This window comes from Danio rerio, chromosome 19 (assembly GCF_052040795.2).
Source record: "Danio rerio strain M-AB ecotype USA chromosome 19, GRCz13ab, whole genome shotgun sequence".
In the NCBI taxonomy this organism is placed as follows: Eukaryota; Metazoa; Chordata; class Actinopteri; order Cypriniformes; family Danionidae; genus Danio; species Danio rerio.
In genome coordinates, this window is record NC_141039.2 from 38,321,002 (window position 1) to 38,338,232 (window position 17,231).

General features: G+C 37.0%; 1 protein-coding gene across 2 annotated transcripts in view; it reads right to left on the minus strand.

The window, feature by feature from the left end:
* Positions 1-17,231, minus strand: part of csmd2 (CUB and Sushi multiple domains 2) — a 543,176-nt gene that overhangs the window by 55,896 nt on the left and 470,049 nt on the right. For both annotated transcript variants that reach the window (XM_087295937.2, XM_087295938.2), the window contains exons 49-52: positions 5,658-5,846; positions 2,554-2,739; positions 1,973-2,167; positions 729-902 (exon numbers count right to left, since the gene is read on the minus strand). In XM_087295937.2, coding sequence (XP_087152063.2) covers positions 729-902; positions 1,973-2,167; positions 2,554-2,739; positions 5,658-5,846 — 744 coding nt within the window. The remainder of the gene's footprint in view (positions 1-728; positions 903-1,972; positions 2,168-2,553; positions 2,740-5,657; positions 5,847-17,231) is intronic.

Below are 17,231 nucleotides of genomic sequence, written 5' to 3' on the forward strand. Positions count from 1 at the left end.
ATTGATATCAGTCAAAAACCTTGGTGTAACAGACAAGCAGATATTTGTGGATATGGATATAAGTGTACGGATGTCAGCCTATTCACTGATGGTCAAGGTGATTTAAAGTTCCCAGTTGATTCTGCTTTATTCAGAGGTTGTTACCTGGGATTAACATACATTGGAAAGTCACGACTGGCCAGTCAGAAGCAAGTATCCCAGACAGCCATGTAAGAAGTGATTTTAACATGTGATAGAACATGTTTCAATGTCATCTGGCAATGTGAGGTGTTTACTGATCTAATCTAAAGCATCCTTTTCTGGCCTAACACATCAGGCCATCCGATTTTTCGGATTTTAAACTGAGGTGATTACGATTATGTCAGTGCTTCAACGATTGCCAAACAAGCTACTATATTGGTCCTATGGATAGCAGAGATGGAGAAGCTGGTTATTGTGGAAGTTGTGGAACACATACAACAGTAATAAAGAGAAGTGCATTAGGAGAAACGGTTGATGTTTTTGTTGTCTTATTGTTGAAAAATTCAACTGTTTAGTGCGTTTATGTTTGAGATTTGACATCTACGATTTTCCTAATTAGCATAATTCCAGATGTCGATTAGGATTTAAAACCTCCAGTATCCCGAACCAAGCTTTTATTCTTCAACAAGTCAGATTTAAGCATAGTATAATTATAATTATTAATGACTGAATCTAATTTAAGCCATATGGGAAGTGAAGTTACTCACCAAGACACTGGACCTCAGCTCCACTCCACAAGCCATTGGACATGCACTCTCTCACTCTGGAGCCCACTAGAGTATAACCCGTATTACAGGAAAAAATGGCAGTCGCTCCATACACAGTTAATGTTCCAATTTTATTCCCATTCGGAGGGGTTCCAAGGTCACCGCAGGAAATTACTGAGTAAATTCAGACGAAGAGGTTATTAGTCATTTATCCTTTTTTTTGGAAATCTCAATGAATGTACTATACATATATTACTTAATATATACAATAAAATATAAGGTACACTCCCTGACAAAAATCTTGTCGTCGATCCCAGTTGTAAGTGCAACAAATAATAACTGGATTTCTAGTTGATCATTTCGAAAAGTGGCAGAAGGTAAATTGTTCCGATGAATCATCTGTTGATCTACATCCCAATTATCACAAATACTGCAGAAGACCTATTGAAACCCAAATGGACCCAAGATTTTCATAAAAATCAGTCAAGTTTGGTGAAGGAAAAATCATGGTTTGGGGTTACAATCAGTATGGGGGCGTGCAGCAGATCTGCAGTGTGATTGACAACATCAACAGCTTGAGGTATCAAGACATTTGTGCTGCCCATTACATTACAAACCACAGAAGAGGGCAAATTCTTCAGCAGGATAGCGTTCCTTGTCATACGAAAGCCTTCATATCAAAGTTCCTGAAGGCAAAGAAGGTCAAGGTGCGCCAGGATTGGCCAGATATGAACATTTTTGAGCATGTCAGGAGAAAGATGGAGGAGGAGGCATTGAAGATGAAACCAAAGGATCTTGATGAACTCTGGGAGTCCTGCAAGAACACTTTTCTTTGCCATTCCAGATGACTTTATTAATAAGTTATTTGAATCACTGCAGAGATGTATAGATGCCACCCTCCAAGCTCATGGGAGTCATACACAATAGTATTTCTTTTTCCACTGCACCATGACTTTGTATTCTATACTGTACATTATTTCAGTTAAGCGACAAGACATTTGTCTAAGCAAACTCAGACTTTACTATCCTAATGAAATAATAAAAAATCAAGGCATAATCATATTTTATTTTGGTAAAATAATCATAATCTTGAGGCCTTTGTCCTTTAAATAAACCACTTCTAATACCAAATGATCAACTAGAAGTCATTATTATTATTTGTTGCTCCTAAAACTTGTATAGGCGACAAGACTTTTGTCAGCTATTGTATGTCTTGATTTTACAATAGCCTATATTGCACCCACTTTCACAGGAAGGTCTTGGCTCAGGGTAATCCCAGGTGCCGTTAGCTTGGCAGCGGATGACCCTTTGACCCTTGTAGAAATATCCAGGGTCACAGGTCAGCATCATCATAGCTTCATATTTATTCTGCATGCCATAAATAAGCCTCCACCTCCCATGATCTACTGCAGAGTGGCCGATGTCAGGGCAGTTCACAGCTGGAGGATCAAAATGAGCTTATTTTAGTAAGACCTAAAATAATGCTATATATACTTCTTTTTATTATATAAATGGTTCTTAATATTTTTATGCATATAAATAAATGTCAAATATCTAAACAAAATAAATAAATTGACAAAATAGGAAAGAAGTAATGTTCCATCACCATTCAACTTAACATATTTATGAAACCTAAATCTTAACTTGTCTTATTTAAATATAACTTTAAAAATACTAAATTAAATAAATACAAAATTGGAAAATCTTAAGAAAGCCTATTTAGATTAGAACAAATTTAAAAAATATATTAAAATACAGTTAAATATTTACATTTTAAATTTAAGCAAATAAAATCATCAAGCAATATTGGTGCTAAAGAACTCACGGACGCAGCGAGGGCGGGTCTCGATTGGGCTCCACCTCCCAGACTCTTGACAAAGTGTTGACACTGGCTGAGTGTTGGCCAATCGGAAACCAGGATTACAAGAGAAAGTGACTCTAGATCCGAGAGTGAAGTGCTGCCCGATGACAGTGCCATTGACTGGAGCAATCGGCATCCCACAGGAAACGACTGTGAAGGAGAAAAAGATTGAATGCTGACCTCAAAAGCAGACTCGAGTATTTTCTCAAAAACCCCAAGGAAACTGGCTATTTCTTTTCACCGTCATACTTCAAAGAATACTCAGTGTAAACACACTGAGCGAACACACCAAAAGCTGTTATGCGACTGTGCAAACACAAGCTTGCAGCGCTTCTGAAGCCGGTAAACAAGAGCAGCCAGAAAGCAACAGGCTCAATCTAGGATGTAGATTACATCTGCATATGGACTGTAGGATACAGAGAGAACTATATAGCATCCTGCACACCTGTCAGGAGAATCCTGAACACAAACACAACCATATCTGTGTATTTGAACACTTCAACTACACTTAAATATAGAAATGTCAACATCACAGATGGTACCAAACCAAAAGCTAAAACCAATATAAAAATTGACGTGGCTGCTTGTTCATTTTTTTAAGTGTAAGAAGAGCATTTTTTTGCAGTGTTATGGTTATGGATTGGGGTGAAACAATACAATTCTTAAGGTTTTTTTGGGACAACTTAATTGTTTTGTATTCAATTCACTTAAATTTGTAAAAACAATGACGCAAATTTAATCAATTTGTGTTGGAAACCAGCATTTTTTACAGTCTACTTAGAGTATTTGTCTTGCTTCTAGTTTAAAAATAGAAAAATTCAAAGAAAAAACTAAAACATTATCTTGTTTTCAGAAATATTAAGTCAAAGTCAAGTGAGTTTTCCTTTAAACAAGCAAAATAATCTGAAAATCTGCCAACTTTTTTGCTTTGAAATAATGCTTACCTCATTGGCAGATTATTTTGCTTTATTTAAGGAAACAACAAACAAAATTGACATTATTTCTAAAAAAACAAACAACATTTTTTGCTTGTCTAAAAAATGCTTCTTGATTGAATCTTTTGTAGACATTTTTATATGTTTTTGTTTTTTAAACACGTCAATTTAGTTTTATTTAGTTAGTTTCGATTACTGTTTTTAGTTAAAAGTGTCAACTAGAGCAAAGTTTAATGTTTGCACTATTTGCATCAACTCTTTTGCAAACCTCTTAGTAATAAAACTATAAAAAATAACAGACGACTCACTGTTAAGAATTAAGACAAACTTCTACAAATTAAAAATCATGTTTGTAGTTGATTTCTTATTTGTTGTGTAAAAGCACCATCTTCATGTAATTCCCCATACAGACGCAAGTCAGATTTTCTTCCACAGAATGAGTGCTTATTATTACTGAAAATGAGTATTATTTTATTTTAGTTTTTTTAAATTTTTTTTATTTAAGTTTTTCCAGTAACTGCTGTTAGTTTTAGATTTTAATTTATTGTAAAAAAAAATTAACGAAAATGTTTTAGTAGTTTTTTTTTTGTTTACCAACATAACCTTGGTTTATACAAACACGACAACGGCGGCATTTAAAAAAAAAACATAAACTATGTAACCCGCTTTCATATTTATGCATTCCTAAAACACGGTTGTTATGTAAACGAACAGGCAAATTGCATAATACAATTCTCATATTTGCATAGACATGTAAATGGAACTCTTAATATTCAAGCAACTCGACTTTCAATCAGTCCTTGGTCAGCAAGGACATTCTAAGAAAAAAACTAAAATATTTTCGTTTTCAGAGACATTAAATCAAAATCAAGTGAGTTTTCCTTTAAACAAGCGAAATAATCTGCCAATTCACCAAATGTTTGCTTTATAATAATATTATTTTGCTCATCAAATCAGAATATTGACATAATTTTTGAAAACAAAATATGTTTTGTTTGACTAAAAAATGCTTCTCGATTAAATTTTTTTTAATTATACATTTTTATTTTGTGAAATTGTCTTTTATTTTGTATATTTCATTTCAGTTTCAGTAATTTTAGTTTAACAGTTAATAGAACACGTCCAGTGTTGACCAGAGCAAAGTTTAATTTTTGCACAATTTACATAAACTCTTTTGCAAATTTCTACACTACACTAGACCAAGTAGATTTAAGAAAAAGTACTTTATATTCAAGATCATGTTTGTCGTTAAATTGATTTCTTTTTTGTCATGTAAAAGTGCCAAATACAAGTCAGATTTTCTTTCACAGAATTAGTGCTTATTACTTCAGAAAATTATTATTATTTTTTTATTTCAGTTTTTCAGTAACTGCTGATAGTTTTAGTTTTTTATTGATTGTTAATTAATTTTTTTAATTAACGAAAATGTTTTAGTCAAAGTTTTTGTTTTATTTCCTAAAACAACCATGATTTATACAGACATGACAATGGCAGCATCTTAAAAAACTTCCACTTTGTAATCAGTTTTCATATGTATGCGATTTCAGTCCCCAAAACACTGTTGTTATGTAAACGAACAAGCAGAATGCATAAAAAATTCCCACATTTGCTTAAGATGTTGTCATGCAAATGGATCCTTAATATCCATGCTACTTTCAATCAGCCCTTGGTCAGCTATACCACACTTTCAGAGACCTTTCAGTGTTCAATAGAGCAAAAGCAAGGCTGGAAGGCTCTGGGCCTAAGGCATCTCATAGCGTCCATGTCAAATAGAAATCCGGCTCCTCTCACAGGTGAGGCCTTTGTTAGTCAAGAAAGTGGTGATAAAACGCAGCACTACTGAGAGTGCAAAACTGCAGACCCCGTGGAGGGCCCTCCTTTAGTGGATGATAACTGCTTCTTTCTGAGGAGTCTCTCCCCTCGGACAGCACATTAGCAATAGTCTCGCAGCTATGGCTCCTGGCTAACCCATTTATTGTGATGAGCAATCTGACAGATGCAGCCAAGCCCTAAACACTGATGGAATACGGAATTAGGCACGGCGGCGCCGGCCTTTCTTAGACAGAGTTCAGAAGCAGATAATCGCCTCCAGACTTTGTCCAAGGTGTTTTTCGACAAGATTTTCAGACTCACCTTGGCAAAGTGGCACTGGAGCGTTCCATTGGTAGATGCCCTGCGGGGTGCGGTAGCAGGTGGCTGTGGTTTGGCCGATCAGGTTGAAGCCTCGGTCACAGTTGAAGCGCAAAGTGCTGCCCAATTTCGTACCAGTCTGGCTGTGCAGCGAGCCATTGACAGGAGGATCTGGAGAACTGCAGTAGGCCGCTGTGGAATATGTAAAGAAAACGTTTATGTTTACTTAAAGCCACTAGAAATTTTTACGAAAACAATGATCTTTTGAGATGCTGTGAAAGCAGAACATTGTACGGTTTCGTATTCAACCATAGCATATATTGGTTATTGCACCTTTTCCGGGTCAGTACTTCTTTTAGATTGTTTCAACATCTATAAATGAGAATTGAAAATCAATGTTTCCATCCAACAAGGTATATAAAGGAAACAGAGAGTGAGGTGCAATACCCTTTAAGACCCTTTTAAGACTCTTTCCATACATTTTAAGACCTCATCACTCGTCTACTTCCGATTATGGGAGAAATGACTAGGAATAATAAACGGCAGAAAACAGCAAAACTAACTTGCTCTATAAACAAGTGTGTTCATTAATATACTTAGAATAATATAATAAGAAAAGATACGTTTGCAACATGAAGCAGCACAACAAGCTTTTTTAACCACTAAAAATCAATTGAAGTGAATAAGAAAGGAAGTCTTAAGCCAACAACATTCCAATAGATACATTCCAATAAGGTCAATGGAATATCAGGAATAACATTGTTGTCTTTGTTCGAATTCATCGATTTTATAAACTACACAGCATCTCGATATTCGCAGATGAAATTCAGGCAAACTTTACAGTACAACTAGACCATACCTGCCAACACTATCGTTTTTCCCAGGAGTCTCCCGTATTTCAGATCAATCTCCCACCAACCCTCCCGTTTTGTTATTTCTCCTGGAAAACTCCTGAAAATTCACCACACCAACCCCCCACCCTAACTTTTTGGTAGACTATGTAACATCCTCAGGTCACCGACATTGGTATGGTATCCAATCGCAACGACCACTCGAAACTCGGTGCAAAGTACAGTTACTTACCCGGTTCTGAGCTGCGTTATTCAAGCTCATTCTGATTACCTACCTCTATAAAAATATCTGGAGAGAGCAAAATAGTCTGAGGAGTTTTTTTTGTGCATCTGCCAGCTACGCTTTTTCAAATATTATATTGCTTTCGCGAGAGCCATTTGCACTTGCTGTCCTCACAAAAAAATTCCCCAGAGGCTGATGTCGACTGACTTACTAACTATTGACCGATCTCCTCAACCTCCCCCTTCCCTAAACCCAAGCTATAGTGTTTTAAAAAGCACAGATTTACCCGCCAATCCACTTCCCTAACCCAACCTACAGTGTTTTCAAAAGCAATTAAAAAAAGAAAATCCCTCACAGCAGCCTGATTTTTACCACCTTTTCAGATTTTACCACATTCTTACACTGTTATTTACTTGTTTATTTTATTTTTTTGGCTTTTGCTTCCTGGAACTGTTCTTTACCAGACTCAAACCCCATCATCATGCTCTGTGTCTCAAGACCGCCGCCACATACACTAATGACAATTTTTAGCTTACCCAATTCACTCAAAGTGCATGTCTTTGAACTGTGTGGGAAACCAGAGGACCCGAAGGGAAACCCACGCAAACACGGGGAGAACATGCAAACTCCACACAGAAATACCAACTGATCAGCCGAGGCTCGAACCAGCTAACTTCTTGCTCTAAAGAGATTGTGCTACCCACTGCACCACCATGACGCCCTATGTACACTAATTTCTACAGTGTAAACATGACCGTACAGTCAACTGAAAATCTAAAGCTGAACATCAAAATAAACTGTAAGCGCAAATGTAAACACAGCCACAAATCAAAAACACATCCGTCTGTGAAACCTGCTGCTCTTTTATTGCTTTTCGATTCCTCATCCTGTTTACTGGAAAATAGCACATATTAATGCAGCCTCCTGGCAGAGGACTGATTAAAAAAGATGCACGCTATTGAACTGTTGGAACTTGTGGAAGGTCATAAATGATGGATATATATATATATAACAATAACAAAATCAATTGTTTTGTTTACATTTTGTTTGTCTGAACTGAACAACAAATAAAGTGTCATTATGCAAAGTTATGCTGCTTGACAAACGCAATCCAGGACATTTAGTTTTTTCGTCCTGTGGCCTGAGAGCAGATCTTAGCGAAAATGTTCTCAAAGATGAAAAAGGATGACGGTAATGAAACCAAGATGATGTAAAAGGCGGCGTGGAGGAAATTAGGAGCAAATGGGGCAGGAATGCAATTTGTCGCATTATTAATCGCTATGACCGCATTACAGGCATATCTGTTTCACAAGTTCACATGTTCCTATCATCCTTCAGTGATACAGGTAAACAGGTTTGGCTTGTTGCCCGTGATTCAAGGGCTTTCGGAAATTTCCCCCAAGACTATTTAATAACCTTAAGTTAATTAAAGTAAGATTAGTGAACGTTTCTGGGGGGAAATGAGAATATGTCATAAAAGTGAGGGGGAAAACGGAAGAAAAAAAAGAGTAACCTGTATTTTTGTTGTCATTAAATAAGGAAATGTTAACTTGAAAAGCTAAACTGTGCAGGGAATGAATTGATGATGCTTTCTAAATGCACTATGTAAAGGGTAAGACAAAAAGACTGATTAAGAACTGATTTTTTATTTGCAGCGTAAGCAGCCGCTTATGTATGTGCCCTTGTGTTGGCAGTGACAGGATTAGATGAACAAGCTTTTACCCAACTTCCATTTAAATTCCATTAAAACAATGCTAATTTCAGTCCAACACAATGTGTGGCAATGCTAATTTCCTTCTGGAGAATAAGGGAGCACTCACACAGGAAACATTCTGGCATCGAAAACAGCTAGACGGCAATAAACGGCAATAAAGTGAAAAGCAACAGAGGGGTCATGAGAAGGGTTTTTTCAAAAGCTCAACAGCCGTTAACTGTAGCTACATTAAAGGCACTTTAAACACTGCACTGATGGCATGGGACTACCGAAACAAACATGAGCATTCTCCATAACAACCTATGAACTGTTGATAATACTGTTTTTCAAGATGCAGGGCTTCCTTGGGTTCAAATGAGCAGCACTGAGGGCTGCTGGTTATTGGACAAATTTTAACATTGCGATTATTTTTTCCTCTGCAATATATATTGCGATTTAAATACAATATCACCGCAAGACTTTTATAGCTCTATTTGGAAAGTCATTACTTTAAATTGATTGGGATGATTTGTATGGGAGTGAAATATACAAATAGCTTATGTAATGTATATATACATATAATAAACAAACTGTAGTTATAAATAAACACAATGGAGCAAATGTTAAAGTCAAACAAACAGTGCTTTATGGTTATCTGGGGATTGTCTAACAGTATTTGGGGTACAAAAATAGAATTATCAAATGTAAATGAGCATTGCATTGACTTCATCATATAAATAATTCAATAATTAATTTTTTTATTACTTTTTTAATGCTCTTTATGTTCTCTTAAAATGCTTTTAACTCTTAAAATGTTCACATAGGCCTTAAAAACACATGGAAATTAAAAACTTTCACTCTCTAATGGTCCACAAATCTCATGTGTTTTGACTTATGGATTCAGGTCATCTATTTTCATAACTCAACATTACAGCCCAAGGAGCATTTATATAAAATAGCATTTTTAAAAATATGATAGGTTTATTTTTCTGTCAATTGTTGATGTTTTTAATTGCAGAATAGAGAAAAAAGATTACAAATGTATAATAAAAATGATACAGAAAGCATGATAGTCGAAATATAGTTTAAATTGTTCAAAATGCTGGGCTTTCTTGGGTTCAAATGAGCAGCATTTATATAAAACAGCATTTTCATAAAATATATGTGTCTTTGACAGTTACTTTTTGATGTTTTTAATTGCAGAATAAAGAAAATACACTCCCCGGCCACTTTATTAGGTACACCTTACTAGTATTGGGTTGGACCCCCTTTTGCTTTCAGAATTGCCTTAAATCCTTCGTGGCATAGACTCAACAAGGTACTGGAAATATTCACCACCCACCTGAATCGTTAATACAAGGCAGGATCCATGCTTTCATATTGTTGATACCAAATCCTGACCGCATCTGAATGCCGCAACAGAAATTGAGACTTAATTTTGGTGAGCCTGTGTGAAGTGTTGCCTCAGTTTCCTGTTCTTAGTTGACAGGATTGGCACCTGGTGTGGTCTTCTGCAGCTGTAGCCCATTTGCCTCAAATATAGACGTGTTGTGCGTTCAGAGATGCTCTTCTGCATACCTCGGTTGTAACGAGTGTTTATTTGAGTTACTATTGCCTTTCTATTATTGTAGCTTGAACCAGTCAGATCCTTCTCCACTGACCTCTGGCATCAACAAGGCATTTGCACCCACAGAACTGCTCTCACTGGATATTTTCTCTTTTTCAGATCATTCTCTGTAAACCATAGAGATGGCTGTCTGTGAAAATCCCAGTAAATCAGCAGTTACTGAAATACTCAGACCAGCCCATTTGGCACCAACAACCATGCATCATTCAAAGTCACTTAAATCATCTGTCTTCCCTATTCTGATGCTTGGTTTGAACTGCAGCAGACCATCTTGAACATATCTACATGCATAAATGCATTGAGTTGCTGCCATGCGATTGGCTGATTTGCGTTAATGAGCAGTTTGACAGGTGTACCAAATAAAGTGGCCGGTGAGTATAGATTACAAAGGAACAATTTTGGTGGCCGCATTAGGACGACCAATAAATAGTCGAAATATAGGTTTGATAATGTGACATAATTGTTAGCCTAATATTTATGATTGAAGATAAGATTTAAAGAGCCCATATTATACATGAAATAGGGTCATATCCTGGTTGTAAGGGTCTCCAACAACAGTCTAATATGCATGCAAGGTCAAAAAACACTTTCATGGTCTTATAATCTGCATTTATTTTTACCTAATTATCCCAGCGACTCCTGTATGAATCGTCCAGTGATTCATTTGTTCCCAAACCCCTCCTTAGCGCGGAGCTAATCTGCGCTGATTGGACCGATGACAGTCTGTCGCGATTGGTCGACTGCCTTCAGTCAGAGAGGGAAATGGCCAATAGCTAATCAGCAATTTAAAAAAGTAATCACAGTTCATACACGCTCTATAGTGTAGGCGTGGATTTTAGCTGCCACACTATGGCGAGTGGATAGTGCCACGGATAACCGAACGAAGGAGACAGTCGTGTACTCGCCATACCACACACACACAAAAACACACACACACCTCCGGATGACAACGCTCCCGCTTCCGCCCGCACCCGCCAGGTTTTAGCCTGAGAACCCGCTCCGTTTTCTGCCCGCCGCGCCCGGTCCCGCTAGAGCGGAGAACACAACCAAAAATCACCCAGTATACAGTCCAGACAGCCAAGCTGTCTGTATAAAAACACACACACAGCACAAAGTACACAAAGCTCGTTCGTTCGTTCGCTCGCTCTCTCTCTCTCTCTCATACGCGCGCGTGCGCACTAACACACACACAAGCACCACGCAGACTCTCTCTTTCTAATTCGCATAGCAATATCCGTGATATTGCTAGACAGCCCGCTCCCGTCCCAAATTAAACCCGTCACCGACCGCTCCCGCGATTTATTCGGAAATTTATTCCCGCGGCTGTCCCCGCGCCAGATTTCTGCGGCGCGGGAATAAATTTCCGAATAAATCGCGGGAGCAGAACTCTAGCACGGAGCTCCATAAACAAACAGCACGCGTCGCGTTTTTAACGTGACTTTGCACGCGATAAGATAATATATCCAGTTAACCTGATACAGTACACGCGGTTACAAGTAACAAATCACAACTAAATACATTTGCAAGCTAGAGTCAACGAGGCAACTTTAATCGCACGTACTTACACTTGAGAAATGGAAGAAACCCATCCTGACGTCCATCAGTTACTCTTTACTGATCCTTTCTTTAACAAACTCAGATGAAGTATTCTTTGTAGCATGTAGCTTCCAGAAGTTTCCAACTGCTTGGTTATAATGCTGAGGTTTCATCTTTGGGTAGAGACTCAATATATCCATCTGCAGTGTGACTTCAATCGACCGGCATGTTTGTGTGCGTGTGTTTGTGGGTGTGCGTGTGTTTGTGTGTGTGTGTGTGTGTCTGGGTTTCTGCGTCAGAGGGCGGGGCCTCAGGTTTGAAATCTCCCGGGTTTGCGCGTGCACGTGAATAACTTGGTTTCGTTCGTACGTCATGGCGAAACACCTAATGAGTCGGTATCAAGGCGACTCGTTTGAAGCACTATGAGTCGACTCTTTTATAGATGAATCAACCGTTTTAAACACTGTATTCTTACAGATTTAAGCCTTAGCTGGATACTTCACTTCACTTAGAGCTGTGTTACACACTACATGGAGGGGAATTTTCAAAAACCCATAATATGGGCTCTTTAATTTATGCAAAAAAAAATAAAAAAAAAAAAAATATATATATATATATATATATATATATATATATATATATATATATATATATATATATATATATATATATATATATATATATATTTATTAATTTGACCTGTGCTCATTAAAATATAAAAAGTAAAATTTATTATCTTTTAAATTGACTAACACATGGATAAAACCTGCTGGTTTGAAAGATAGTGACCAAAAGGAGGTATTCAAAAGAAAGGTTTAATCATATTTTGGGGTTGAACTGTGATCTTTTTTAACCATTATGCCTGAAAATATTTGACCTTGATGTAAAAAAAAACTCAAAAAGTCAACAGGAAACACATCAACAAAGAAGAGAAAACAGCACTTATCTAGCCATTTCATAGGACTTTAGCTCTTTACAGAAAAATGCTAAAAGCATTAAAAGCTCACCCGCTCTAGGACAAAGACAAATAAATAAATAAATATAGAATCACACAGTAAACGCAAGGGCAACCCTCAAATTTTACAAGACACAAATCTTTCCAATATTCAAACCACTGAGACATAAAACGTTTCCAGCCTCTCATCCATTAGCGCTGACAGTGGAGATTATAGATAATGGACAATTCCGGACATTTACACATCACATACCAGCAGTAAAACTATGAATAAAACCTCCACTAATGCTTTAAATGGCTCAGAGTGCTGCAAACCGGTTTTGTTTTGTGCATCAGCAAGCTCATATGATAAATGTCCTCCAAAAAAGACTGCTATTGACTGTAGGCTGCAGATGTGGGGTTTTAAGAGAATTTTTTTATTTTTTTTTTTTAATGGAAGTGTAAATTCTATTCAATTCAAACACAAGTGAAATTTTGCTGCAGTTTTCAACCTGACAATGACCCAAAATCTTTTTAATTTAATCTCCTGGGGTCTTATGTTGATGATATAAGGGCAATGTTTAGAGCAATGTGGCTAGGCAACTTTGGGACATGATGCCATAAATGGGCAACCAGGTGAAACACAGGGTAACTAATTAGAGAAATGGGTTACAGATACAATACTGTTGCCCATTTTTAATAGAAAAATAGTCAAGCCACATCGCTCCCCAAAATTGTGCAGCAACATGGCCCAAAAAGTTGCCATGTGTGTCATCAGCATTAGGGTGTTTTGAGGAACCCAGATTCATTCTAAAAATGTACTGCTATATACATTCCTGGAGAGCGCAAAAAAAGGTTTTTTTGCAATTTTTGTTTTTGCGAATCAACCAGAGGCCTCTGTGTACACTTTTTGAGATCTCATGACTGCCATTTGTGCCTGCTATTCCTGCATACACACACCAAAGGCCGCTGTCGACTGACTAACTGACGGATCAACTGACCAACCTAATTCTCTAAAATGTGTGAATGTGTAAAAGAATGAGCCTACGTTAGTTTTGGGGGCCTGGAAAGTTCTGACCTGCCCTAAAATTTAGGCTTTTTTCATTTGTTTTATAAACATATAAGTGGCTAAAGTTTAATACCACTGTAAACAACACAAACTGACCACCAATAATATATTGCCAACACTTATGCACAATATTTTTTGTTTTTGAGAAATAAACATTTATGCGGGGACGGTGAAAAAAAAAAATTGAAGTCACTGAAATACCTCCATTAAAAACACACAGAATATTTCTTTGCAAGACTTTTGAGAACTGGAACTAGTAGCCTACAGTTTTTGCTTTAAAATCATTGTTTACAGAAAACAACATATTGATTAAAATGTTTTAACACATTTTTTAAAAGGGTCTATGCGAGGAGGTGTGAAATATCATTACTAATGGAGTAATTCACACCTAAAACCACAAAGGCTCAAATAATCAGTTGGATAATGGGCCATCTATATAGGTTAGTGACTGAGGGGAGAGGAGGACGACACAATATATGTTTATAACTTGCCTGTTTTTAGTTTACTGAAAATATATTTAGCTATCACACCAAATTAACCTAACACCTGTGTAATGTTTAGATATACTACCCTTTCGTTACTATTGACTTCCATTATAATGACAGTTTTGAATAGCAAAGCCCTCACAGCATATAATCATGCATTGTTTTTCTGTTAGGAAGAGTTGTGTGTAATTTTTACTGCTGATCTTCAGTTGGCAGCATTAACCCTATAGATGGGAATGTGCAAAAAAGTTTATATTTATTATAATTCATAGTATTTATTATATTTTAACAATTCAGTATATTTATACTATCCAACAGTAAACTTTAAAAATGTTACCTTTCCCAAGAGCGAAAACAAGCAACAGTCAAGAATTCATAATTATATGAAGTCATGCCTTTGCAATCAAAAAATGTCATAATGATGAAAGTCAATGGGGCAAAAACCGCCATGAACATAACAAAAGAGTAGAAAATTTGCCCACAGTGTATTGTTTAGGTTTTCAAAGTTTTCAAAGCATTTTGAAATAGGTTTTGTCTGTCCAAATCTGATCTTTATTTTGTATTTTCCATTGGATTCAAATCAGGTGATTAGCTGGGCCATTCTACAGCTTGATTTTCTTTCTCTGAAACCATTTGAGAGTTTCCTTGGCTGTGATCTGGGTCATTGTCTTGCTGAAATGTCCACCCTGGTTTCATCATCATCCTGAAAATGTAGATGTTGGACTAAAGCAGCTAATATTAATTTACAACGACAAAGCGCAGAGGGTTGCTGAAGAAATACTGAAAAAATTTCAGCTGCAGTCTGAGCTTTCGTTACTTTTCTCCTTCCTTTCTTAATGTGTTCAGTAATTGTAACCTATATAATTTCATTTTAATACACAAAACTTAATTTGTAAACTAATTAATATTGTTTTCATTCCATATATGTATGTATTTCTTTGGTTATTATAAGGATCTTGTAAAAATTTCAAGTCAACAGCAACTTCAGAAATATGTTTTCTGAGAAAAAAGCTAACATGTTGAATACTTACTTCTCCCACTGTATATCATATGATGCTGTAGGTTATTTTATGTTGATTTCGACCTAAATAACCCAGCGATAAGCCAGTGATTTAATGCTTCAAACAGGTAGAAAGAAAAGGTCAAGGACTAAAATGAAAGAGAAACAAAAGATAAAGTGCAAAGACCTGCTACACTTGATGAAGGAACAGCCTGTGGAGATAAAAGATGGATGGAGAAAGAAAACGCTACGAAGCTTTGAATCTGTCCCGCCATCTGTTTTTGTCCCACCAAGGTATCTCTACAGAAGGAAAAGCATATTGAGGAGGGAAGCCTAGGTGTGCTGCTGCTAGTAACCCAGACTGTCATTGAGCCCTATATCAAAAATCCATCATGCGAGGCGCGAGCGGAAAAAAGCAAAACAGGCTGATGCAGAGGGAAAAGACCCTGATGAGCCAGACAAAGAGGTGATTAGTCATTCTTCTGAAACACTAATGATTAGGAGCATACGGAAACTTTTTAAATATTTACGGGGTAATAACTCATTTCGAATTACGCCATTGCTCATGAAACGCCACAATCAGGGCTTGATAGCTTGTGGCAGCGGTTCCAACATAATTCTGTTTTTGCGGCAGGGAGTCGTAATTGGTCGTTTCGTGAATGTGTGTGTTTGACTGTAAGTTGTCGTAAACATTCAGGCAAGTCGGGGAGTCAGATTTTATTTGTTAGATTGCCGTTTGGAAGCCAAAACCCATAACTCACGGGTTTATGAATGTTTCGCCGGATTTGTTTAGAATTAACTCAAAGAATCCACTTGTTCATGAATCATTCAATTCATGAACAAAATGTTTTTGGCTTTGCTTGTATTAGGATTAGTTCGATGTATTGAGTCTAAATCAAACAGCAAACTCATATTGGGGGAACTACACAACTTTGCAATACACACACATGTTGGTTTTGGTGGCTTATGAGGACTCGCCATGTATTTTATACTTTAAAAAAAAATGATTAAATGACCTTACCCCACCCTACTCCTAAACCAGGGGTGTTAAAACTCAGTCCTGGAGGGCCGGTGTCCAGCAAAGTATAGCTCCAACCCCTATCAGACACACCTGGCTAGCTGATCAAGCTCTTACTAGGCTTTTTAGAAACATCTTTGCAGATGTGTTAAGGCAAGTTGGAGTTAAAATCTGCAGGACACTGGCCCTCCAGGACCGAGTTTGGACAATCCTGTAATCCGTAAACCACCTCAACATTGTCATATCTATGTTAATATACCAATTTGTCCCAATAAACACCCACTTCGAATGTTATCGCTCGATTGAATGGAAGTTATCAGTGGTTAGCAGCTGATATTGGCCAGTGGGGACCTTCTGTGCCTTCTGGTAGGCTCAGAAGGCTGTTATCATCCATCCACATGCTTAATCAGCTATACTAATAGAGAAGTCTCCAGATTTAGATCTGTTTTTACAATACTGTGATGGTTGGGTTTAGGGTTGGGGTAGGGGTAGACACTAGTAAAATACAATTAATCAATAATGTAATAAAAAATATAAATAATTTTTGTTAACTTCCGACTGCAGCCATATGTGATCTATATCTGATTAACCACGAGGATGAAGGATAACAGTCTTCTTAGCCTACCAGTAGGTGCAGAAGGCCCCTACTGGCTCATATTAATCAGCTGATAACCACTGATAACGTCTATTCCATTGAGTGATAACATTCGAATCGGCTGCTATAAACCACCAAAACCTTGTCATACCTATGTTATTATACAATTTGTCCTCATAAACCACAAAAACAATTATAAACACAGACTAAGAGAGACTAGAGGGACAAAATGTACCTGTTGTGAGTAGTTTTTCTATAGTTGATAACATCGGAGACTGTAAGGGTCTGTATGTGTATTTATTCAATATAATTGCAGATGTTACAGTAGGCTATTTCATAGATCTGCAGTTATAATTAAATCATCTTCACAGAAAGGTTAGTAATGAACATTTATACACAAGTATTAATATATAATGCATCTGTTTTGTGAGAAGTGCTTCTCTTATGATATATGAAAGACCTTTACGGCTTTACTGTGACATTTCCACCAGTAAATATGACGTCATCTGAAACTTTCTGTCATACACCATGCCGTTGGTACTCTTT